The 26,686-nt window shown below is 48.2% G+C and overlaps 1 protein-coding gene across 1 annotated transcript in view; it reads left to right on the top strand.

Annotated features, from left to right (window-relative positions):
- Window positions 1–26,686, top strand: part of Sdk1 (sidekick cell adhesion molecule 1) — an 803,720-nt gene that overhangs the window by 679,584 nt on the left and 97,450 nt on the right. The window contains exons 23-27 of the mRNA XM_090329832.1: window positions 14,648–14,757; window positions 16,290–16,440; window positions 16,958–17,195; window positions 22,996–23,111; window positions 24,601–24,790. Of these exons, the coding sequence (XP_090185958.1) occupies window positions 14,648–14,757; window positions 16,290–16,440; window positions 16,958–17,195; window positions 22,996–23,111; window positions 24,601–24,790 (805 nt within the window). The remainder of the gene's footprint in view (window positions 1–14,647; window positions 14,758–16,289; window positions 16,441–16,957; window positions 17,196–22,995; window positions 23,112–24,600; window positions 24,791–26,686) is intronic.

The following is a 26,686-nucleotide window of genomic DNA, read 5'->3' as shown; positions in this document are numbered from 1 at the left end:
CAAGAAAAAAAGAAAAAAATACCTTGTTAGATCACTTTAAATTTATGATCACCAAGTCAAATTTACAAGAAAAAAAATTATGTTCAGAGGAGTCCATGTTCATCTTTGTCTCCTATTTCCCCTGCTTCTCTTGGGGTTTTGTTATGCTTTTTTTAAAAAAATAATCACATGAATGTGCATGCACGTCTGTATTCTCCTTTCCTAGACGGAGTCTCCTTTCATGGCAAGGCATTCTGGGGCTTCCTAGGTGCCCGTAGCGTGGCACCTGTCCTTCCGAGGTTAAGTCTCCCCAGATCAGCTTGGGCAGAGGAGCCCATGAGACTCCATCTCAACACAAGAAGCTGGGCACAGTGGCACACACTTCAGATATGGCAGAAGGATGCACCTGATCTGGTGTCAAATATAACCAGTGCAGAAATGGGCTGAAGACATGGCTCGCTCGGCAAGAACTAGGCCCCGAGTTCAAACCCCAGTACTCCCTTCAATGGAAAACAAAGATAAACATCTGCTGTTAATAGAAGCCATTTTGTTTTCTTCTTTTGAAGACTTTATATCCTTTCTTCCTCTTCTTGCTTTTTCTTTCTTTCTTTCTTTCTTTCTTTCTTTCTTCCTTTCTTTATTTTGCAGTCCTGCTGGGAGAAATAGCTCCTCCACCTCATATAAAATTGGAGCAGTAATAGAGACAATCCTTTTTTATTACCAACGAAGAAATTCTTCAGAGGTTGTGTCATCCAGTGTGACATTTACCACACTGGTGTGTACATATATATATATATATATATATATATATATATATATATATATATTGTCCAAATTGGGTTTAAGATGCCTTTAGTCTCTGTTTTTCTTTTCCTTCTATGGGTAATACTGGGGACTGAACTTGGGGACTTGTGCTTGTTAAGCAAGTGCTTTGTCACTTTAGCCACACCTCCACTGCTTTCACTTTTAGTTTCTTTTCCAGGCAGGGTACCACACTTTTGCCCTGTCCAGCCTCTCTGATCATCCTCCTCCTCCTTCCTCCTCTCACCCGAGTGGCTGGGATTATAATAAGTGTGCATCTCCTTGTCACCAGTTTTAAAGATACTCTTGTAAGTATCATCAAGCACAACATTTACAAATTAGTGGCAGCGAGTCTTCTTATAACAGGTCTTATCTTGATGTACTTGACGTTGGTTTGGAGCTGGCCTGTTTGTCTGTGGTCTGTAGGTCTGGTTCCATCCTTTTGTCTCGTCTGTGGAGCAGCATGAGCTGTTCTGTGAGAGGACGACTCGCTCTTCCCAGCATTTCAGGAGTAGTGGGATGCTGATTTCTGAGTTGTTTGGGGTTCACGTGTTTATCCAGGTTCATGAGTGAACTTGGCCTTTTCTGTCATTTTCAGTGAACTTGACTTTTGAGATCTGCGGTTTATTTTCTCTTCCTAATCATAAAATGGAGTAACTTATACTTCTCAGCCCCAGAGGAGGGACAGGCCCGGCCACGGCCCACCCAACTGCAACTGCCTGGGGACCCTGTGAGGTGCCAGTTTTTAGCCCAGCACCCTCAGATGCTTCCCCAGAGGACCTGGGACAGGGTTGGAGGCACTGCTCTGGCCATGTGACTGCCCGGATGGCAGAACAGATGACATGTCCACCCTGTCTGGCGTGAAGCTCACCCATGGGATCCAAGGTCAGAGGTCCTGGTGCCAGCCAGGCAGGTTCTGAATGTCTATGTCCTTCCAGTGACGGTGATGTGGGCAGCTTGGTGCCTTCCCCCGCTACGCTGTCCCCAGTTGAACAGGCTGAGTGCCCGGGGCACTGAAGCTCCACGGCCCCATGCCCATAAGTGGGCCAGTCCTGGCACGTGGCTCCTGGAGCTGCTCTGCTTGGCTGGAATCACAGGTCAAACGCTCTTGCTGCAGGCCAGGCACCAGAGGCCCTCTTTGCCTGTCATCCTAACTACTCAGGAAGCTGAAATCAGAACATCAGGGTTCAAAGCCAGTCCAGCCAGAAAAGTTTGTGGGATTCCATCTCCAAAATAAATGGCAAAAAGCACAGCTGGGGACATGGCTTAAGTGGTAGAGCTACAGCCTAGCAAGCATAAGGCCCTGAGTTCAAACCCCAATACTTAGGAGAGAAAGAAAGAGGAGAATGAGAGAGAGAGTTTAGAGAAAGGTGAGAAAGAGTGAGAGAGAAAGAGAGGGAGGGAAAGAAGGAAAGGAGAGACGGAAGAATGGAAAGGATGGAGAAAAGGAAGGAATAAAGAGGAAAGGAAAGAGACATGACCAGCATGTGGTTGGAAGTAGAGGCCTGGCTGGTGGTAGGCTGGTGGCAGATGCCATCACAGCTGCAAGCTTGCTCAGTGTGGAGCCTGGCTGGGGGTTCACCGCCATGTGAGTGGGCCTAGTCCTTGATCAGGGTCACTTCTCATGCCCATCATCTTCCTAGAAGGTATTTGTTCCCACTGGCTCCAGGTGCTGCTCAGAACCAGAGCTGTGCAGCTGAAGTATGCCCAGAACACCTCCTCCTGTTTATCAAGAACTGCAGCGTGGTGAGCAGAGCAGACCATACCCCGGTTGGAGGCCTTCTTGGCACAGGTCCTGGCTCCTATCAACCCCTTACCTTGCTACCGGAGGGAAGACGAGCATGTGTATAAATTTTACCTCACAGACTTAAGTTCCCAAAGTCAAGTCATTGTGTCTTTCCCAGGACAGCAGAATTTTTCAATTCCTAAGTCTCAATCGAGTTTTGTTTTATTTTGTTGTGAGACAGGGTCTGTCTAGGCAGCCCAAGCTGGCCCCAGACTCAACAGCCTCTCAGGGGGCAGGGATAACAAGTATGCCCTCCCAAGCCCAACTCTAGACATGTCCTACCTACCCTATGCCCTGGATTTCGGCCCTCCCTTGGTTTTCACCAAGGTCACCATCTTCGCCGGCTCAGTCTCGAAGTCATGCTTGCTTAGATTTTGCCAGGTACTTGCCATTTCCTTCCTTTGTCATTCTTCCCGCGTCTTCCCTGTGGACTCCATTTCCTTTTCCTCAGTACATATATTAGTTGCTCCCTTGGCGTGTTGTGAATGTTAAGTCCTCCCAGGGCGGTACTCAGAGAGCTGGAAATACCTTTGCTTCAGAGCTGTCCTCTGAGGGACAATCTACAGTCTCGTTGCCGAAATTATCTGCTAAAAGCTTGAAAACAGCGTTCCATTTTCTTCTCCAGTCTATTACAGACGTTCGAGCTCGCTGTTCTTTCTCAGTGGATAATCTAATCTCTCTTGGCTCTCTGAGTTCTGGATTCTTACTTTATATCAGGTGCGGATGTCTTTTGAAGTCCCCTCCGGAGTTTGTTGAATGCTTTGAATCTGAGGCTTCATGTGTCTGGGACACTTTCTGTCATAACTGGTTTGGCTGTGGTCTCTCCTCTGTGTCCTCCTCTTGGAATCCTTCCTGGATACAAGGAAGTTGCCCTCTCCTATAGGCTTTGTCTCTTCACATTTATTCCCTACTTCAAATTTCTTTATCGCTTTGTGCTGCTGAGTAACTTCCTTTGATCTACCTTCCAGTAAATTAATTCTCTGTTGACCTGTGTTTAATTTGTGGCGTCTGTTTTCATTTTCTGGAGTCCTCTTGCTTCCTTTCAGCTGCTTTTGTTTAATAAGTAGTGGCTTGTTCAGTGCTTATGTCTTTCCCTGTCATCTTAATTATTTTTGTGCACTGACTTGGGTCTCTATCCACAATTGTATGTATGTGTGTGCGTGCGTGCGTGCGTGCGTGTGTGTGTGTGTGTGTGTGTGTGTGCGCGCGCACATGCGCGCGCACAGGCACACACGTGCACGTGCACGTGCACCCGGACTAGGATGCTGTCCTGAGCTTTTTTGCTGAAGGCTAATGCTACTCTACCAACGAAGCCACGCAGCTCCATGTTGGCTTTTTGGTAATTAATTGGAGAAAAGTCTCACGGACTTCCCCACCGGGGCTCTGTCCTCAGATCTCAACTTCCTGAGTAGCTAGGGTTACAGGTGCAAGCCATCTGTGCCTGGCCTTGGCCAGACATTTTAAAATCCTAACTTTTGTGTTTTCTTTTTTTTTATATTTTTGGGATCAGAACCAAAGTGTCAGCAGACCTAGGATTTTAAATTTGGGGTTCCCCTTCTAGTTTCTACCCAAACTCAGGTCTGGGAAGGAAGAGGCATGAACAATACTTCCTCTTCCCATCAGCACTTCTGTTCTGACCCTCCTTTCCTGATGTTCGTACTGTGTTGTGAGACTCCAGATCTGCCTCCTGGTCTCCACAGGTGAAGCTGCTCTGCCCCCCCCACCCCACCCCCACCTCACCTCCCACCCTCTTGGTTGCTCAGAGCGCTGGCAGCAGCACACTGGCCCTTTGAGTTCTTGGGCACGCATGCAGAAGGAGGTGTCAGCTACACCCCCACCAGCTTCCCTCCAGCTTTGGGAGTGAGCAGCTTGTGAGGTTATTTAGCCAGAACTGGAAGACCCTTAGCAGGCTCCTTCCCCACCCACCCCCCATGCTTCCTTCTGCTTTGGGCGCCTCAGTGGTTGTCTCAGGCTAGAGCACGCACATGGCTATGATTTCATATATGTGTGCATTGCAGGGGTTTGATTTGTTCTGTTGCTTTACTTCCCCGCATTGACTTTTTTAGAAAATCATTTTTTCCACAAAAATGTGTCTGCAAACAAACAAGGTATTTTAGCGAATTCAAAAGTCACACAGCTATGTGGGCGGCTAAAGTAGAAGGATCATGGTCCAGGCTGGCCTAGGTAGAGATGGGAGACCCTTTCTGGGGAGGAAAAAAAAAAGGTTAGAACGTGGCCTGAGGGTCAAGTGTGCGACCCTGAATTCACACCTATATTACAAGATAAAAAAGAAAAAGAAAGGGGCAAGGAGTGTGGCCTAGTCGTGGTAGAGTGCTTGCCTAGTATGCACAAAAAAAAAAAAAAAATCTGAGTTCGATTCCCTGGAATCACATACACAGAAAAAGCCACAAATGGCACTGTTGTTCAAGTGGCACTAGCCTTGAGCAAAAAAGCTCAGGAAGAGTGCCTAGGCTTTGAGTTCAAGCCCCATAACCCGCCCCCCACACACACACACATAAAACTTTTGTATGTATTTCTGTTTAATTAGCAACCCAGAACAAGCACGCCTTGTCCTGTGCTTTTCCATTGTTCTGTGGATGAGAAGAATGCACATGGTGTGTGTTGGTATTTGCCCCTTACCTATTTGCCTGCTTGCTTACCTCTGCAAGCCACTGCTCTGCACAATCATTTGCTGTGCTGTAGCAGCCAGGAAATGCAGTCTTCTGAGAGGAGGCTCTAGGCAGGGGTTTCTGTAATGAAGACACTAGTGGCAACACTTTGGGTACAGATAAAACCATTTCCATCCTGAAAGAGGAAAACAGAGAAGGGGTGGGGAGGGAGGCCCACTTAGTGCTTATTTGTGCATAATAGTAGCCATTTTCTTAAAAGGAGCTGTTTTAGAGAGTGTTATGGGCTAATAAAATAAAGCGCAAGTCTGCTCAGTGCCAGTCTTCCAGTAACTAAGGAGCAGAGGAGATGGAGCTGTCGGCTGCCATGGCCGCGCCTGGCACAGGGCTTACAGATATCCAGGCTTCCAGGCTGCCATGCCCTCTGCAGTGGCGCTTTCCTGTGTGGAACCTGCTTGGAAGGTATCAGGGGATGGTTCGGGGGCTAATGGATGAAGATTACAGACAAGGTTCCATTTTTCTGATTGTCACTGTGTCACCTGCAGGCCTGTCTTGCAGCGGGACACCGGGCTTTCTCCCCCTCCATGTCCCTTATCTAGAGCCTTTTGCAATGGATTCCCTCTCAACTCAGCCCTAGAGGAAACATCCCGCCAGACACGGCATGCCTTTGTCTCCTCTCAGATCTTTGGTGTGACAATGGACACCATTGCTCATGCCTGCAACCTTAACTCCTTACAAGGCTGAGCTCTCAGGGTCCTGGTTCAAAGTCAATCTGAGCAGAAAAAAGCATGTGAGACTCTTATTTCCAATTAGCCAGTAAAAAGGCAGAAGTGGAGCCATGGCTCAAGTGTCAGAGTGCCAGCCTTGAGTATAAAAGTTAAGGGGCTATGCTTCAAGCACTGAGCTCAAACCTCAGTACTGGCACAAAAAAAGGAATAAGAATAAAAAGTTGATGTTTGTATGCCCAGGGTTTCAAGCCAAACATATGGACAGAAGGTTGCAAGTCGGGGCCTCCTCTATGCCTTTCCTTTGAACCGGCTCCCACATCCAGTCCCAGGAGCCTGGCACCTGCCTGGCCCCAAGACATGATGTGTAGAGAGCCACCTCTGTCTCAGTAATGCGGGGAAAGGCCTATGGAAGATCTGCCCACATAGGGGCCTGTCTTGGGGTCTCACAGGAGCTCAATGCGAGACCTTCCCTTGGAGAGAGTGCAGGCACACACCACCAACCAGGGTCCTGAATCACTGCCTTTCCTGTGTGCTTTCCTGTGTCTCCAGCGTGCCATGGCTAACTAACCAGGCTCCCTGTGAGCCACGCACTGGATCACATCTTGGTTGTTACATTGTGTGTGTGTGTGTGTGTGTCTGTCTGTCTGTCTGTCTGCAACTTTCTCCCGATCCCTGTGGATGTACATGTGGAGTCTCTCATAATAGCCAACACTTGCTTACAAAATAGGCTTTGTGTTCTATGCCTTGCCCAGCCAGGGGGCTAATGTAACATTCTGAGCATGCCTAAGGCAAGTGAGGCTAAGCGATGAATGTTTGGTAGGTCAGGTGTATTAAATGCATTTTCCACTTAAGTTATTTTCAACTTAGGTTCAGTTTATCAGACTAAGTGTCCCCCTTCTCTGTCACTCAGAGTTGGTGGAAATGTTAACTGTGCAGAGAACTCATCCCTGTTCCGTGCCCACCCTCATCCCCCTGGCCCACCAGTGGCCTCTTAACTAGACCTGGCTGTGTTCAAGCCCCCATTCTGTCACTAATTTTTAAGGATGGCAAGAGTCGGGCACGGTGACTCACACTTGTAATCCTCGAGACTCAGGAGGCTTAGATCTGAGGATCATGGTTTGAAGCGAGCTGGGGCAGAAAAATCCCCATGAAGTCTCTTTATCTCCAATTAACCACTCAAAAACTGGAAGTGGAGCTATGGCTCAAAGTGGTGGAGTGCTAGCCTTGTGCAAGAGACTCGCGGACGGCACCCAGGCCCTGAATTTGAGCCTCACAACCAACGACAGCAACAAGGTAAAAAGACTACATGACTACACTTAAAGCTTTAGTCTAGCACATATTGGACACCTAACAAACAGAAGGTCGTGGAAATAAAAATAAAGGCAAGCCTCTGGACACAGACAAGGCTGTAGAAGAAAGATGACCTTCCAGAGAGAACTGAATGATGGACTGAACCCTAGAAAGACTTGGGAATTCAGGCCGGCCACCAGAGCAGTTTAGCTTCACTGGGGACAGAAATAGTCCCCACAACTAAAGGAGCATTTCTTACCTTTAAAGGCACCAATGGCTCACACCTCTAATCCTAGCTCTTCAAGGAGGCTGAGACTCCAGGATTGCAATCCCAAGCCAACTCAAGCAGAAAAAAAGTTCCAAGACTCGTATCTCCATCCAAAAGCCAAAACTGGAGGCATGGGTCAGTTGATAAAGCACCAGCCTTGAGCCAAAAAGCTAAGCAAGAATGTGAAGCCCTGAGTTCATGTAAAACTTTTGTTTCCTTAACTGTACACCTGATTACCCTATCACCTCTACAGGTAAAAAAAAGAAAGAAAGAACCAGTGTGCTGCCTCCCTCCGGGTATGCAGGCTAAATGCTCTTGTTACGCTCTTTAATATCTATACGGGTGTCACTTCTCCTCCCTCACAGTAGACTCTCTCCATGACAGGGAGGTGGTGGCACCTTGATAAATACCTGTCAACAATGCGACTGTAATCAACCCTGACTGTGTTTGGATTTTGTTTTCATAATAGGAAGGAAAAGAATGACATTATTTGTGAACAGCCTGTCGAGTCTACATAGGAGAGCTGTCGTCGGCTCTAATGGATCCTTCAGTAATAATTTGGTCATCTGGGTAAATTTGCTGAGACCGTTTCTCTTTTATTCTGGTATAATGCCCTGCCTAAGGATCTAGGTGCTATGGTGACAGGTGACAGTGCTCGGATATTGCAAAACGTTTATTGTTGTTTGATTGTCTGTAATGACACCTCTACAATGAAGACCTCTCTCCTCCTCTGGCTGGCCTGAGAAGTCTGCATAGGAGGAATGTTGTAAAGTGGCTTTTTTTGTTCATTAGTCTATCAGATCCTTTAAGGTCCTATTAGGGGACTCTTAAAACGACAGTGGAGAAGAAGAAGGGGGGGGGAGCCTATAACACAGGTGACAGCTCAAGTAGGACCAAGGAAAACATTTCACAAGTGTCATTTCCGAGAAGCGGAGGTCAGCACATACATAAATCATAGCTGTCAAAGCAAATTAAAGTTTATCAAAATCCTAGCTTCCTGGTCTTTTCCAGGACTGCTCTGTGCCCTCAGCCTTTCCTCCTCACTCTTCTGTGCCCTCTGTGTGTCGCTTTCCTGGGTTTTAGGTTTTTATCATTTCATTCGTTCATTTGTTGTATTCAGCAAACATTTGTTTTCTAGGTTTGAGCATTCTGGGTATTGTGTTACATGGCAGAGTACAATGGTAAGAAAATGGTTCTAATTTCTCCCTGCAGGCGTTCACATGGGTGGCGGGGGCGGGGTGGGGGGAGAGTGAGAGGAGGATTGGGGTGTGGTGTAATGACAGGTGCCAGTGAGGCTGGCTGGATTGATGAAATGAATTGTTACTGTGAGCACTCGGGAAGGAAGGAGGGTGATTGATTGATTGATTGATTGATAACTGACTGATTGATTGATTGAGGAACACAACAGAGAAAGTACCATGGGGGGACAGAATAAGATTTTAGTTGGATCTGAGAATAAGCAGGGTTTGGGCAGGAGAGGATGTTCATTCTAAAGCAGAAAGACAGGTTTGAGGAAGGTCTTGAAGGGAATAAATCACAGAGCTTCTGTTGTTTAAAATGAGCCTTTTCCTCTCCTTCTAGAGTGATGAGGTCCACATCACAAGTCAGATGGCAATGGCTTATCGCTCATAGGTTCCCAGGGAGAAGAGAGAGGTGCCTTTGTTAGGAGATAAAATAGAAGGGACCCCAAAGGCAGAGGGCTGGGGCAGTAGGCTTGGGAGAGACAAATGTGCTGACTTCACGATGATTTATTGATGGGCATATTGATGGTGGCACATCAGCAGTACCTCCTTTAGATTTTGAATCCTGATCTTTCCCAGGTGATGGATATCTGAGTCTGCTGGACAGCAGCAGCCATGGCAGCTCCCAGGCAGCCCTTTCATCGTGGGAGGAAATGTGAATACCCCCAGAGTACACTAAGGGAATGGCAGTGTGGAGGATGAGCAGGATTGAGTGGTGGGGCACAGAAGGCAATGGAGGGGGGGGAGGAGGACATAGGGCTCCAGCTTGTCATGGACGCACTTGTGTCCGTCCCTGTCCTGTGTAGGGTAAAGGTGGGGGAAGGGCCTCTTTAGCTGGGGGTCGCCTGTAGTACGACTTGTCATTTTCAAGCCCTTGTGAGATGAGGAGTCCCCAGGGCCCCTGGCTCTTGCCCTTTGGTTGGTCATGTAGTAGTGGTAGTGAGAACTGCCCCCTCTCTCTTAAGCTCTCTGAGCTGGACCACTAATGTTGACTAGACCAGGGGCAGTGGGCTCTAATGGCGGTCCTGCCGTTGCCTGGACGTCTTCCCAAAGCAGGAAAACACATAACAGGAGGCACCAGAGGAGTGCAGTGATGGATGCTGTTTGGATTGCTGAAAACAGCAAAGGAAGAACCAGGAAAGGCGAGGGAAACCAAGAGAGTGCCACACCAGAGAGGTCTAGAGCAGAAATAAGGCAAGAAGGAAATCCAGGCATCTGCTTCATGCTCCCACTTGGCTTCTGCTGATAAGAAGAATATTAAATAGCCGAACAAAACTGAAAACACCAACCCCTCCTCCCCCAAAGAAAAGCCCAGAAAATACAGCAGGGCTGGGACACAGCTCAGGGCTGTTTCAAAGCAGCCCTCCCACCCAGCCCCCTTCACAGGCATGCAGCAGGTAAGGTGTGGGAAGACCCCTGGGGCAACTCATTGGTTCCCCCTGCTCTGCAGATCTGTTTGCAGACATGCCCTTGGGGGCTCGCTGGCCTCAGGTCTCCTCCTGTTGAGATATGCCTTTGCCAGCAGTGTGAGTGCGGCAGCCCATCTGTCCCTCTGCCCCGTGCCCTGCAGCACGCCTCATTTGGGGCCGCTTCATCCGGCTCGGGCACAGCAATGCCTTGCAGAAGCAGAGGGTCTGGGTCCACAAAATTGCAAGATGTGCAAGTTTTCCTGCTGACAGTGTTGTTCCAGCCTGGCAGGGTGCGCCAGGATGACAGGTTTCCACCGACAGAGTCTTTCCCCTCTCCTCCCTCATCCCACGCAGAGAGAGTGGGTTTCCCTCCATCTGCCGGCTCGAGGGCAGGTGAACTAGACGATTGTCCCCTCGGTCTCGTCTCTGGGATGCTGAGCATTTGAGGTCCCCACAAGACGTCCCAAAGGCTCAGCTGAGCCAAGCTGCCTTCCTGGTGCATGCAAATCCAGTTCTTGGCTGGGGGTGGGCTGTGCGACTTCCCTGTTCTTAAAGAGGGTTCTGGCCAGCTGGTGTCGAAGGCAGGCCTGACAGGACAGGTGCACTAATCCTAGCTACTTGGGAAATTGAGACCTGAAGACTGCAGTTCAAAGCCAGCCTGGGCGGGAACATCTGTGACACACTTATCTCCAGGTAAACACCAGCAAGCCAGAAGTGGAGCTGTGTGGCTCACGTGATTGAATGCTAGCCTTAAGCAAAAGTTAGGGGACAGCGCCCAAGCCTTGAGTTCAAGCCCCAAGACTAGCACAAAAAGACAGACCTCGATCCTGTCGGCATCCTGTTGTTGGGACAACGCTCCTGTGCCTGCAGTGGGGGACCCCATGTCCCTTAATAGGGTAAGGGACTTGCCCTGCCTAATAGTCTTTGAAATGCATTTTGCCTCCGCATTTGTAACAAATACTACAAAGTGCCGTTTTCTGGCATTAAAAGAAGGGGAGGAAAAAAGCCTTTCAAAATCGCAGCTTTCTCATGGGAACTTGGATTTGTTTTATGTGAAAGAGTTCTGTCTCTCTGTATATGGCCAGTGCATTGATAGTAAGTGTGCGGTTACTTCTAAAACACTCTATCATGACAGCTTAGAAACCTAACAAGTAAGCCAGTGAGGATTAAACAGTCCTGACCTCTTTAAAGATTGTAAACCTGTTGTCATGGGAATATAAATTTCTCCCTCAGGGTCGATAAGTAAATGGCATGTTGGGTAATAACTCATTTCTGGAGCTCCATGCTGAACATCTAAATTTTCGATGCTAAATGTTCAGTCATTCACATCATCATTTGCATTTTTGTCCATGGGTGAAGCACCAAGCTTAGGCTGGAACCCAGAAGAAATGCTGGACAACAATAATCATTAAGACCCAGTACCCATGTATGCGTTGAAGCCATAGCAGCCTGGCAGGTGGACTAAAGCAGAGGTAGTTCACACACACACACATACATAAACCAATGAACATAGCTGTGTGTCAATAAAACTTTATTGACATGAACAGGAAGGGAACCAAACTTTGGCTTGTTTTATAGGTTGCCCATACTCCATCTATATTTGACCCTCTGTTGATTGGCTTAAATATTGTGATGTTAGTTTCTAATTAAAAGTTGCTAAGCCAAAGGTTATGGTTTATTGCTCTGTGCCTGTTGTAACTTTCTTATGTCTTATGTGGGCATTCTTCCTTTCCTCTGAGTACTTGGACTCAGCCTCTCTCCAAAGCAATCTCGCCATCTTATTGGCTCCCTTGAGGAGTAACCTGACTGTTAGACACACATTGGGTGCGTAGATTTCAAGACTTCTAACACCACCTTAGATGGGTGTGAGTGCCATGTATAGATGGCCACATATCAGAGATCATACATGTCCCGAGACACAGGACAAGGAAGTTATAATCCCATAGCCCAGTCAGGGGACACCGGGGACACTGTCATGAAGATGTCCCTAACAGTGGAGTAGCGGGAAGAGGGAACACTGTCCACAGAGGATTCCCAAAGGCGTTGGCAGTGGGGGGGAGGGGGATGAAGGGATGGGGGGGGATAACCCATCCAGAAAGGACAGAGCAGGGGACAGGTGTAGGGAGGCTGGTCTCTCTTCTTCCAGTCCATTTGGTCCTGGCCCACAAACTGTAGACCATGCTGGGCAGAACAGAAGCCCCAAAGTTAACCAGCCACTTCTTCTCCAGAAAGCCATTCGGGAATCATCTATAGAACCGTGGGAACAGGTGGGCTAGAAGGGGAAGACTTGGACCTCCCAGCTTGCCCTGCTCGAGGAGAGTGGAGTAAAGGTTCAGCTTGCTGCTGGCCTCCCACCTAGCAGTGTCACTGCTCATAGTGTCACTGGGCTCGTAGCTGATTGCACGGAAGACCCTGTGTGCTCGGAGGAACTAGATCAGCTTCTCTGCCTCGAGCTGCCCCTCTCTCTCCTTGTCCTTCCAGCATCATCTTGCCTCTCCCTCTCCCCGGAGTCTTGCCAGGTCTCCTTCATTTCTCTTGGTCACATGAGTGGTGGGATGGGTGTGAGTTATGAAGCCTGGTGCCTGAATGGGCCAGGCTGTCCCCAGGATCGGGGAAGTGCACAGGGCTAGGTGAATCATTGCTAGCTTGGGAGACAGACAGACAGACCGACAGATGGAATCTAGCGGTTCTCAGAGCTCCATCACCCCGGACCTCGCCTTCATTCTAGGAGGGCCTGGGAGACAGAGAGACAGACAGAGAATGAAGTGTCTTTCAAAGGTAACTGAAGCCCCATTGTCACAACTTGAAGCCTTAAAGGATAAACTCACCATACATCTGCTTTGCCCTCACTCAGTCAGAGGTGCCAGGAAGTAGACAGCACAGGAGCACCCGTTCATACAGAGCCCCGCAGTCAGAGTCAAGGCTGAGCTGCAGGTGCTGGGGGTGGTCACTGGTTGGTGGTGCAGGGCACTCTGGCCTCCTCCAGCTTCACAGATGGCCGTCTCCCTCATACCCAGCGTCCTCTGCCTTGCTGCTTTGCAGGATCCTGGCTGCTTGACATCTCCTCTGACATCCAGATCTTTCTCTACCAGATGTTTGGGGCCAGCAACCGACATTTGATGTTAACATTTCTATTTCAGTTGAGATGCAACTCATAAAACATAAAACTGACCATTTTACAGATAGTAGATTTACAATGTTTGGCAATCGACAACGCTTCTTAATTCTACACATTTCCATTGCTCCCAAAATGTCATCTCCTGTGCACCCACAGTCTTTCCCTGTTCTTTTGTCGCCCGCCCTTGCAACAGCCATTGTGTCTCCATGAATGGTCTGTTGCAGATGGCTTATAAAAAGGAATCTTGTACACGTGGACCTTGGGCCTGGTTTCTGTCACCCAGCTGAAAGCTCCTGAGGTACCTCCACCTAACATTAAGCCTTGATATTCCATTCCTCTTTAAAGCTGAGTAATTCCTCTTTGCAGGTAGACTGCAGCATGTCCATGTGACAGTCAACACGTGCCTTAATTCCACCTGCGGGGACCCAAGCGTGGAGAGATGTGTGCCAGTCTTTGCCTTTGGAACTCTTGAGTTCCACCAGAAACTCCAGTAGTCTGGTCATGTGACACCCCTGCCTTCACTTTTCTGAAGGGCCACCAGTTACTTTCCTGCCCTTAAAAAGCACAGGGAGCTCTGGGGACTGCTTTCTTCAGGAAGCTCCCCCACCTCTCTTCTGTACCCGCATGGGTGTTTACTGTGTCTTCCTTGTCCTTCCTGTGCCAGCTGCAGTTTACCAAGGTCGTCATGAATCCTCAGGCCACCCTCCATGACTTGGCCACCCGCCAACTTGCTTTCCTCTGTGAACTTAATGAGCACGATTCCTATTCTGTCACTTAAGTCACTTAGGAAACGTTAAACGTCAGGTCCCTGGCTGCTCCCGCTTGACTAGCTTGTTTGGCCCCCGCACGCCTTGTGTGCTCAGGATCTGCCCTCTGTGTGTGGCCTCTAGGCCCCTAAGACCCCGTGGCTGCAGAGGCCAGGCCATTCCTGCAGTGTAGAGGGGCTCCTGGAGTTCCTGGGCTGGCCGGAGTCCTTGCTGTCTGTCTAGAGCAGTCCATGTGGCAATAAGGTGGAGGAAGAGGTGTGGGCTAGAGAGGAGCCTGGGCTCATGGCTCTGTCATTGCCCAGGATCTGGACCTCTGAGTTCTGACCTGTCAGGAGGAATGATGGAACTGTGGGTGGGTCCTTTACATCTGCCGTGGCCTTTCGGGCTCAGGCCCAGCCCTCCTGCGGCTCATTTTCTTGTGACCTTGGATGTAAAACCCATCCAGACTCAGTGGTGGGACAAGCAAGGGCCTATATCTCAAAGGCTTGAGAAAGATGTGTTCAGGACCCGGCATGTCCAGGATGTGGAGCCTATCGTGGCTCAGCTTGGCTCACCACACACAGTCAGGCGTAGGATACCTGGTGGCCTCAGTCCCCGAACATCACCGGCTCATGTCAGGATCCCTTTCCACAGGTTGGAGCGATCGGTGATGAGGAGGAGTGGGTCAGCCTTTATGAGGAGGAGAATGAGCCTGACGCCCAGATGCTGGAGATCCCTAACCTCACACCGTACACTCACTACAGGTGAGAACTGCAGCTGATGAGCCACCAGAGTCAGGTCTCACACGGTGCCTTCTGGTTATTATTGCAAGGAATCTCATTCCCAGACAGTAGGCTTAGGTGAGCTATGCCCAACCCAGTACCCTGTAGAAGGGGCTGGCATCATTGCCCAGTCGTGGGGATGTGGCACTTCTCTTTGCAGAGCTCAGCTGGGACCAGCCTTTCTTTGGGAACGTTAGCTCAGTGTGATACATACAAAGCAGATGTCCTGGAAGACCCTCTGCTTCCCCCTCCCAGAACCCGGAGTGGCCATTCACTAATCAAGTACTCAACACGCCATTTGAATTTCACCTCTTGCTCCTGAAACTTCTCCAAGCAGTAAATCCTTGGCCTTCACAAAGGGTAGAGCCATCATAAGCTGTTAGTGATGTTTTAACTTCCCGTAAGATCCTTGAGGGAGATGGAACTTCCAGTTATTGCCAGAAGTGGGGTTTGATAGTGTCATTGTTCTGCCTGGATGGATATATCTTGTGAGCTCTGGGAATGAAAGGATATGAATTCCTAATTCAAGAAGTGAAAGGTGAAATCACGTCTTTGTGAAGAGCCTTTCTTTTTTTGATCAGTACAATACCAAAGTTAGAGTTTAAAAAAAAATGAAAGAAACTAATGAGAGAGATGTTTAAATGTCTATTCGTGTTAACATCATTCCTAAGCTGAGAGCAGATGATTCAAGACACAATACACTCATTTTTAGAGGGGAAAAAACACATTTAGCTTAAAATGAGCTACTGGGATTCAAGACTTGCCATGTGAAATTAGTTGAAGCTGTGTAATTATTGCAAAGATTAGAAACTGTGATTAGGAGTCAGTGTCCCTATCTTGAATTCATGTAAACTTGGGGAACCTCTGTAATAGGTGTGTGTATCTATGTTTGGGGTTTTTATTGTATGTAAATCAGTCTTGAATAAGTATGCATACAGGTAAAGAAAATACAGAAAGCATTATCTAAACCTTAAAGAAAATCTTACCCAAGCCAACCACAGTGGCTCAGGCCTGTAATCCTGGCTATTCAGGAGGCTTAGATCAGAGGATCACAGGCAGGAAAGATGGTGAGATTCCTATCTCCAAGTAACCACCAAAAAGTGGGAAATGGAACCGTGACTCAAGTGGTAGAGCACTCTCCATGAGTGAAAGGGCTAAGGAACAGCACCCACGCCTTGAGTTCAAGCCCTAGTACCAGCATGTATGCACGCATGCATGCACGCAAGCATGCACATGTACACACACACACATACACACAGCCCTTCCCTAACTCATCTCAACTTGCTTTTATTAGGGTTCCTAAACTGGAGTCAGCCAGTGACAGTGGCTATTTTCTTCAGCCTGTTTGCTTCCTTTAGGAAGCCTCATGGGCTTGCAAAAGATCAGTCTTTGAAAGGTTTTTCAGGACAAGGGCCGTGACCATAATCTGCGTTTTCCCCAGTGGCCTCCGTGGTACAGGTGGACATGCTCCTGTGCCCTTCCCTGGAGATGTGTGTCACCAATTTCCCCTGTAGATTTCGGATGCGGCAAGTGAACATCGTTGGTCCAAGTCCTTTCAGCCAGTCCTCCCGCGTCATCCAGACCCTGCAGGCCCCACCTGATGTGGCTCCTAGCAGCGTCTCCGTACGCACGGCCAGTGAGACCAGCCTGCGACTGCGCTGGGTGGTGAGTGGGGCGGGGGTGGGCGTGTGGGGGGAGGAGTGGGCGATTGCTCTTAGGCAGTGTCTGGAGGAGCCTCTCCTGAGAATCTGAGAATCTGCATTGTGCAAGCAGTGCAGGATCTCAGGACAGCCCAGGATCCCTTCTTCATTAGTATTTACTCTCTCTTCTTAGAACTTGGGGGGGACGAGGAGGGGACTACATGCAGGACTGGTAAACTCTTAAGCTCAGTCAACGTGGCACCAATGCTCAGCATTTGTAAGAGAGCCCGTCCAGTGTTTAATCAGAACATGTCCCCCACCAAAATAAGCCAACATGGATTAAAAGAAATTATGTCCGGCTAAATCCAGACAGGGTTTGGTCTCGTTAATAAAAGAAAAGTTTCCGAGGGGGGTGGATAGAAAGTCCTAAAGTTATCCCCCCACCAAGAAAGTGGTTTAAATAGAATTGGCCCTTTCAAAGCCTTGAACAGCCGCTGCTTTAAGGAGTCAGCTCACTGTCACAGCCTCTTGTTCCTTGGCAGCCTCTGCCTGATTCCCAGTACAATGGGAACCCCGAGTCTGTGGGCTACAGGGTGAAGTACTGGCGCTCAGACCTCCCGTCCTCAGCACTGGCCCAAATCGTCAATGACCGGCTGGAGAGGGAGCTCACCATTGAGGAGCTGGAGGAGTGGACCGAGTACGAGCTGCAGATGCAGGCCTTCAACGCCATTGGGGCCGGGCCCTGGAGTGAGCTGGTGCGGGGCCGAACGCGGGAATCAGGTAAGAACTAGGGTACTAAGTACTGATCCAGGGGTCACTGGAGGTGGAGCTTGAGGCCCTGACTCTCCAGATGCCAAGTTAATGGCAACTAGCTGGCTTGTGCCACTGGTGACCTGATTGGCAAGCTCCCTGCCCTCAGGTTAAGACCGACCTCAGTGGAATTTAAGTGCAACTTCATTTGTGTCCTAAGCCATTCGTTTGAAGTTGTAAGATTTCAGTGGGGCTGGACTCATGGTACAACTTTCCAGGTTAGGGATAATTTCCACTACCCATGATGAAAATTGTCAAGCATGTAAAGATGCTCCAGGGAGTCCAGCATCCAGGATACCGTGGCCGCTGCTGTGGAGAGAAGAGTGCAGGTGGGGATGTCCACCTGACCCGTTGCAGTAAAGAGTAGACCCCAGCAGTCGGTTAGTCGGCACACTGTTGGTCTCTCACTCTTGGTACATGTGAGGTGGGAGCTGCTGTTCAGTGGGTGACTCTCTCCCATGAGGTGACTCAGGACGTGTGTTGATTTCACCTTGACCTCCATCCGCTGGCAGTCAGGCTCTGAGCCAACGCCCTTACAATGGATATGACTTCATTTCTTCCCCCTCTCTCCAGGGAGGAGGAGGTGGCAGCAGGAGATGCAGAACTGTGGTCAGAGGGAAAGGTTGTCACGGCACTGTGTATGTGAAGCCACGACCCACCAGGGAGAGCCTCTGAACCGTCACCATTGTGATGCCCAGAGGACTGGCATTCAAAGCTGGGTTTGCTCATTTTCCTCCGCCTGCAGGGGGAACAGACCAAGGCCACGGAGAGGCTCGTGGTGACCGTAATCACGGGGGAGGGGTGCTCTCCCACTTGCCAGGCAGATGTTCTACCATTTGAGCCACTCCCCCAGCCTTTGTTGCTTTAGTTTGCTTTTCAGATAGGGTCTCACAGTTTTTGCCAGGCCTGGCTTCAGGTTGCAGTCCTCTTACCTCTACCGTCAGAGCAGCTGGGTAGCTTTTGAGATAAAGTGTGGCTCCTGTGGGTTTTAAAAGGCTCTATTGTCTTCAGTATCTAAACCTATGTGACAAAAATAATGGATTTTAAGGGATGTGTCTAAATCCAGTAATAGGATGACAAGCAAAATATGTCTTCTAAAGACATTTGATGTATCTGATGAAACAACTGTTGCTAGAGTATAGTTCTTGAACTTTCAAACTTCGGAAAGGGAGATACTCAGAAAGGAAACTGTGAAGTCTCTAAGATGAAGGTCGTAAGTGCTGGGCTGGGTAGGGGAACGATCTGGGTCCGGCTAGACTTTTAGGACTTGGGAATTGAGGCCGAGTCAGGGCTAGGAGGCCCAGCCTCATCCCCAAGGGCAGTGGAGTGAGGACCCGTGCTCCCACATGGACAGGTCTCCTCCATAAGGAATCACTGCCCTCACCTGCTGAGACAGGATGGGAAGGGAGATCAAGTCCTGTCCGGGGCTGGGGTTTTGAGCAGACACTCCATGATTGCTGCAGAAAACTCTCAGAGAGAAATAAAAGTAGACTCAGATTCCAGAAACCAAAAGCACATGCAACAAAAGAGGGGAAAATATAGATTAATCAGGTTTTTACCAGAATGAAAACTCCTGTGCATCAAAGAATAACATATAGAAAATGGAGATGCTTTTTAATCCCAAGTGGAAGAAAATATTTTCAAATCCTATATGTGATAAGATATTTGGATCTAGAATATATAAAGCTTTACTTCACAAGGAAAAGACCATGGTCTAATTAAAACTTAGGCAAAAGTCTGAATAGACATTTCTCCAGATGTGATAGACAAATGACTAACGAGCACATGAAAACATGTTCAACATCATTAGCCAATAAGGAGACACGTATCAAAGCCATAATGGAGCTAGGCGCTGGTGGCTCACACCTCTAATCCCAGCTACTCAGGGGACTGAGGTCTGAGGATTGTGGTTCAAAGCCAGTCCAGGCAGAAATGTCCATAAGATTATTTCCAATTAACCACCAAAAGGCCAGAATTGGAGCTGTGGCTCAAGTGTCAGCCTGAGCTTTGAGTTCAAGTCCCTGGACTGGCACATACAAACACACACACACAGTTTGGAGAAATACTAAAGAAAAAGGTTGTAAACACTGGGGAAAACATTCTAAACCACATTTAAATGAATTTGTAGATTTGAAATGAGTGCAATGTAACAGATGATATTCTGTGGTATAATATAAAAAAATAAAAGAGAGAGACTTATCAGAAGAAGAGATTAAAATGGCAGAAAAGCATTTGAGAAAATGTTCATCATCCATGGTCATAAAGGAAATGCAAATAAAAACAACCCTGAGATACCACCTTACCCCAACAAGAATGGCCAAGATTTTGAACTCAGACAATGACAGATGCTGGCAGGGTTGTGGAGAAAAAGGAACCCTACTACACTGCTGGTGGGAATGTAGACTAGTTCAGCCACTCTGGAAAGCAGCGTGGAGGTTTCTTAAAGAACTGAAAATTGACCTTCCCTACAATCCCACCATACCACTTCTGGGCATCTATCCTGAACATCATGACCCAAGATATTATAAGGACACCTGCTCAGCTATGTTCATCTCTGCATTATTCACAATAGCCAGGCGATGGAAACAATCCAGATGCCCTACTGCAGATGAATGGATACAGAAAATGTGGTATATGTACACAATGGAATTCTACATAGTCAACAGACAAGATAAAATAATGGCATTCGCAGGGAAGTAGATGAATCTAGAGTGAATCATGTTGAGTGAGACAAGTCAAGACCTAAGGAACAAAAGGCGCATGGTATCCCTAATATGTGGCTATTAAGTCCAAAGAGTACAAGAGCGAGGACTCAATATTTGCATACCCAATGCTATGGACATGGTAATGGAAATATAAACATAACTATATAGATATGAAAACCTATGACTCTATAGACATAATGTTTTATTTCATAAATTAATATGTTTCTATGACATACAAACCCTTAGCCTAATTTGGATTATGTTCTAAAAACTAAGTGCCAGTGGTTGTATATAGAGATTCCCTTCTTGAACACTTGTTTGTTAAACATGTCATTTGAAACATGATGTAAAAATCAATGTTAATAAATTCTTTAATAAAAAAAGCTGATAAAAAAATAATAAATGAGACAATAAAAATCAAGAGACCACATGAGGAGCAACAGTAAGAAATCCTGTGGGAAAGAAAACATGGTGGACAAGGACAACAAAATAAACATTTTGAATGTCTTTGCTTTGTATGAAGGGGGAATTTCTGAGAATGTCTCAAATCCAAAGATGACAGATTAGAAATTAAATCTGCCTCACACCTTTTGAGGATAAGATTTTTTTCTTTTCAGATCTTAAAACCTTGTAACCAAATGGCAGAGTTCTGTCCCAGTGGGATTTTGAATTTGGTGAAATTTTAATCCAGAACTCTGCCATTTTCTTCCTCTTCAAGAGCCCCACCTGGCTGTCTCCTTGTGAAAACTCAGCCATGTTCAGAGCACAGCGTCTGAGCTGTTTAAGTCACGGGTTCCGGCGTCCTTCAGGAGCATAAATGGCCCTCTGTGAGCAGATGCACCTAGGAGCCCATCGGAGAAAATCAGTGCTGATTTGCACGTCTGTAGTGAGAACTGGGCACTTGAGTTTCATAGCAGGAATGAGTGATGGTCTGAGAGATGTGCCATTTGGGTTGCTATGACGATGGCCTGGTGTTTTTCAGACAGGGGAAGAGTTTTTATAACACAGCACTAGTGCTGAAGGCATACAGCACCCTAGGGGGTTCTCCTCAAAGCAGTCAGAAAATTAAGTCTGATCAACATATAGGCTTACATTTCTTGGTGTGTGTGTGTGTGTGTGTGTGTGTGTGTGTGTGTGTGTGTGTGTGTGTGTGTCAGTTTCAGAACTTGAACTCAGGGTCTAGACACTGCCTCTAAACTTTTTTGCTCAAGGCTAGTGCTGTATCACTTGAGCCACAGACCCACTTCTAGGTTTTTGCTGATTAATTTGAGATAAGAATCACATAGGCTTTCTTGCCTGGGCTGGCTTCAAACCATGATCCTCAGTTCTCAGCCTCCTGAATAGCTAAGATTACAGGCATGAACAACGAGCACTCAGCTGATTTGGGTGTTTTTATAAAAATATGTACATATTATGTATACGCATGTATGTGTGTATGTATTGCTTATTATTTTCAAAATGAGATTTCACAAATGTTTCTGCCTGACCTGGCCTCAAACCGCAATCCTTTGACTCTTGGCTTCCCAAGTAGCTAGGGTTACAGGCATAAGCCTCTTACTAATAAAAATATATTTTTGCTTCTAATAAACTATGCATATGTTGAATCCATATTCTAGCCATAGTCTTGTTGGCATTTAAGGTCCCTGCTGAGAGCCACTCCGGGCCTGGGGAGTGTGAGTCACAGGATGCTGCAGCTAGACAACATTTAGGCTGGGTATTGGACAGGCCTCTTTCCCTTCCCAGAGCTAAGTAAAACTTAAAACGATAACTCCACCTTCTCTGTGACACATCAAGTTCATCAAAAACTGCATTATTCCATGAATGACTAAATCACTGAAGCAATGGCCCTTTACTGACATGTTTGGGAAAGAAATTCATCCACTGTTGGGGCTAGTGACTGACTTCCCTCTGCAACATAAGACAGGCCCCTGAAATTTATTCTGGGGAGGCTAATCCCTCCTGGCTCATGGACACACCCCTGCATGTGCGCCCCCCCAAAGCCAAGCGCACAGGAGAGGTCCTTCATATCACTAAAGAAAGGAAAGGGAGAGACCCGGCCTCCAGAACCTCAGGACTGGGAGCCAGCCTTTCCTGGGGGGGAGGGCACCCAGGGTCTTAGCTTCCACTGGGACCCCAGCCTCAATTTCCCCTCTGGAAAGATCCCTGAAGTTGGGGAGACAGGACACAACTGGGTGCCACCCTGATTACAAGCTGTGTCCCCTATATCATAGAATGACCCTGACAGAAGGGGCCCTAAGGTGTGGTACTAGCACTTTGCCCAGGTACAGCCCTGCTCTCCACCTGTTCCAAACCAAGCATCCCCCGCTACTATCTTAGAACTTGCCCAGATCCATCTTTTCCTATCTGAACAGCCTTTCAAGTGTAAATAGTCCACAAGAAAATTAGTGAAGTAATTGAGATTATCTTGAATGTAAAGGCCGTGTCTTTAAGGTTTTATTATTGCCTTTCCACACATTACATGGGGATCCTGGCCTAGATGTTGAGACAATTTTTTAGTTAACAGTGCAGACAGAGCTGAGGCTGTATAGACACAGGAAACTACCTTTATGTGCAGGAGGGGCAATGATCCCTGGCTTATGGGGTCACTGAGGAAACTCCCTTAGGAACCTGAGGTACCAAACGAAACGACCTCCCTTCCCTTCTCTCTGGGTTCCCCACACCACCTCCCCTCTGCGAGGCCCACCTGGCCCCGTCACCTCCTGTTGTGATGCCCACAAGCTGGCATGGCTGTGCAAGGAAGGCTTTCCTCTTTGAGATGAAAGCCGGCAGTTCCACAAGTCATTACAGAAAGCAGACCAAGCTTATTTTCTTGCTGAGTGGACTCAGGTAAAATCAGAGTTCTAAATACCTCGGGTTTATGGAACTGGTTGCTAATAGAGAGATTTACATATCTGTTCTACGCCTGCAGGTTTGATCTGATCCCTACAGAACACTCAGAATGCATTGCTATTTCAAGGACAACTTGATGATTTGGATGAAAATTGGATCTTTATTTGTACAAGCCTGTAGAGTTCTGATGCCGTTGTGTCTTGCGTTCTTTACAGTTCCCTCAGCTGCCCCTGCCAACGTGTCTGCCCAGGCTGTCAGCTCTACCCAGATCCTGCTAACATGGAGCTCTGTCCCTGAGCAGGACCAGAACGGACTGATCCTGGGCTACAAGGTACGTGTGGCAGTCGCCTCCTCCACGCACCTGCTGCTAGGAAACCCCACACCCACTCCTGTCACAGACAGGCCACGCGGGGCCACTTCCTGTCTAGCAGCTGCCTTCTTCTTACTCACCGCAGTCTAGGAATGAGGCATTCATAGAACTGCCTGCCAAATGCCAGAGCCACGGGGAAGTGAACGCATACAGGGCTTGCACTCTCTGGCCAGCTACTAGACTCTCTCTCCTCGGGCTCCTCGACAGGAACTACTTCCCAGAGTTGGCATGAGAATTAAAGGGGCCAAGGGCACAGTGAACTTCCTCAGAGTGACCAGAAAGGCCATGCTCTGTCATGTGCTGCACTGCGGGCTCTGGGCGTGGACTCCTCTTGCCTCCATTGTGTAGATTTCTGTAGCTTGTTTCCCACACACACCTGTCCTCACGTCTTCCTCTTCCCCGGGCATCTGAATTACACCCTTCTGAATCCATGATGCACGGCAGACCAGTGATGCATGCTAGTTTGTGGTATGTGGTTTGTGGTATGTGGTGATCCCATGGCACATGACAGCCCTGTGACACAGGACATGGTCCCATCGTACAGGGTAGTCCAGTGACACGTGCCTGTCCCACGAGTGGTCGCATGACCTCACTCCATGCCACATTTCTGCATCCCAGAGCTCTGCTGTGCTTTTTTTTTTTTATTTGTCGATCATGGGGCTTGAACTCCAGGCCTGGGCACTGTCCCTGAGCTCTTCACGGCTACTGCCCTAACCCTTGAGCCACAGCACCACTTCCAGTTTTCTGGTGGTTAATTGGAGATAAGGGTCTCTTGGATTTTAGTGCCGGAGCTGGCTGGCTTTGAACCATGATCCTCAGATCTCAGCCTCCTGAGTAACTAGGATTATAGGTGTGAGCCACCGGCTCCGGGTTTGCTGTGATATTTTTGAGCCACAGTCTGGAGGGGCTGTGCTGACCAGGAGAACTTTTAGCTAAGGAGCGGGAGAGGAGCCAGAGGAGTACATCTTAAGGTGGCCATGCTGTGGCACAGGAGAATGGAGCTTGAGGTCCCCCCAGAAAACAGCATGTGTCCCAGGGCGAGCACCCAGAGTCTGTGGGGCTGGGAAAGCAAGCAGACTGCCAGCTCCTCTCAGAGGAAGCGAAAGCCTCCGAGCACATGGTGGAGTCTGTGGTAGTGAATGAAGCTGGCACAGCTTTGATGGAGAGCTTCAGCTGGTACAAATGGCAGCCAGGCTGCCAACCCACTAGGCTGTGGGCTGAGTGGGAACACAACTACCATTCTGGAGGACAATTGTTTCAGGGTCCTTCTCTCCAAATGCCAGTGCATAGGAGTTAGCTCCAAAAGCCTCCGTGGCTTCCCCCATGGAGACACCCTGATGATTGGCCCTTGCCTTATTGGTGGTGAGCCAGCCCCCACCCAGGGCCCTCCAAGGCCGCTTCCTAAACCCACAGTGGCATGACCACCTGCGCTTATGTGTTGATACCTCAGGTTCTATACCGAGCCAAAGACCTGGACCCTGAGCCCCAGAGCCACGTGGTACGAGGGAACCACACCCAGTCAGCCCTGCTGGCTGGCCTGCGCAAATTCGTGCTGTACGAGCTGCAAGTGTTGGCATTCACCCGCATCGGGAACGGGGTCCCCAGCCTGCCCCTCATCCTGGAACGCACCAAAGATGACGGTACGTGCATGGCTGACCCCCACGTTGGCCTCACTGCCTCCCAGGCTTACTTTTCCATTCCAAACAATTTGGACTGTGGTTGTTTATAATGTAATTTTCCAAACTGCACTTTTTTTTTTTCCAGTTGAGAAAAACAAAACAAAATTGTTTTTCAGTCACTGAGCATTTATATGGCCAATTTCAGCCTGGAGTGGATTTTTACAGCCTGATTATGAACCTATGCAGAATTCCGATCATAATTCTGCTGTGGGCAATGTGGGTCCTCTGGATGGCACCTGTGCAGATACAGTTAAAAAACTTTCTCTGGCCCCATGTGCCCGCTTCTCATGGGACCACTGCGCCTCATTGTTTGCATTATGAGAGATAATTACATGTTCCCCCACACAGAGCAGTGTGTTTGACGGCTCCCAGGGTCCCCAGGCCCCCATATTTCCAGACTGGGTAACAAGCACATCTTGCCATCTTTGTTTTTATGGAAGTCTAAATCATTAGTAAATATGTTTTTCCACCTTGCCGATGGAAAACGCTTAAAGGTTAGCTCCTTCACATTTTCACTATTAAGCAGGCTACAATGAATACGTTAGAGCCCCCAAAACACCCACCTGAGGGCCAGACTGCGTAACTAAAGTGAGAGGACTGCTGGCTTGCCTAAGCTTCTTTCTAAAGGGACTAATGAGCCCCAAACATGCCATCCCCGCCCCCCAGAAAGAAGCCACCTCTCCTTTGTTGGAGAATACCCAAGCTAGGCTCTGCCTCCTGGGAGAGCCGAGTGCTACACGTATTTCTTCCGTCTTCGCCAGCAAAGGGGCTCAGGTAGATGGGGATCCACAAGGGAAATGCAAAGTACTTCAAGTTTCACTGCAAACTGTATAAAGCCCTCACTCCTACTTCCTCAAGAAAAAAAAAGAACATGGTGGAGTGAGGAGGGGTGTCAGTACTGGGACTTGAACTCAGGGCCGAGCACTCAGGGCTTGGATCTTTTTCTGGTCAAGGTTAGCACTCTACCACTTGAGCCACAGCTTTACTTCCAGCATTTTGGTGGTTACATGGAGCTAAGAGTTTCTCAGACTTTCCTGCCTTGACTATCTTCTTCTTCTTTTTTTTTCCTGCTTGGCTATCTTGAAACCATGGTTCTCAGTTCTCCATCTCCTGAATAGCTGTGATGACAGATATGAGTCACTGAGGCCTGGCTTAGAAGGAGCATTTTAGAAGCTGTCCCTCAGCTCCAGGTCCACCATCTTCCTGAAGGACCTGGTAGTTCGTTGTGGAATTTTCCACCTTCTCTCCCAGGCCTGATACATAAACACTCCCTGCTCCTCATTATGACAATCCAACTGCTCAGCCCTAGGGATGGCTCAACAGATCACTGCTTCGAAAGACTGGTGTCAGACCATGCATACTTGTGAATTAGTCCTGGCTTGGGCGCCTACTGCCTCCACAGGACATTTATTTTACCCAACAGAGGTGTTATAACACATGTCCAAAGTTTAAAGTACTGTTCTCAGGTTCATAGCTGGATGCAGAATTCACCTGCCCAGAATGGCACTCCACACATCATTCTGCTTCTGGCATTGATTGCCTCTTACCTGCAAATCAATTCGTGACTACGTCCCACCAAAGTTCTCATCGGGTGCTGTGCCTATTGCCTATCCCTTTAAGCAAATAGACTTTCTGGAGGCCACGACCCTATTCTTTAGCAATTCTATGAGATGTAACTGCTGTCTGGATTACTAGGGCACCAAGGCACATGGGAGAATTATTACTTGCATTTTTGCATATGAGCTCTTAATTTCCTAGGACACAGCAGGAGAGGGACGGCGGGTGTAGGAGAAGGCTCATCAGTAGTTGTAACCCCATCTAGAGTTAGAAGGGACTCCGAAGCCACTTTGTCTGCCC

This window comes from Megascapheus bottae, chromosome 3 (genome assembly GCF_031878675.1).
Source record: "Megascapheus bottae isolate mThoBot1 chromosome 3, mThoBot2.hap1, whole genome shotgun sequence".
NCBI classification, from domain to species: domain Eukaryota; kingdom Metazoa; phylum Chordata; class Mammalia; order Rodentia; family Geomyidae; genus Megascapheus; species Megascapheus bottae.
The sequence above is the reverse complement of the archived record's forward strand: the minus strand, read 5'-3'. Positions and strand labels throughout refer to the sequence as shown.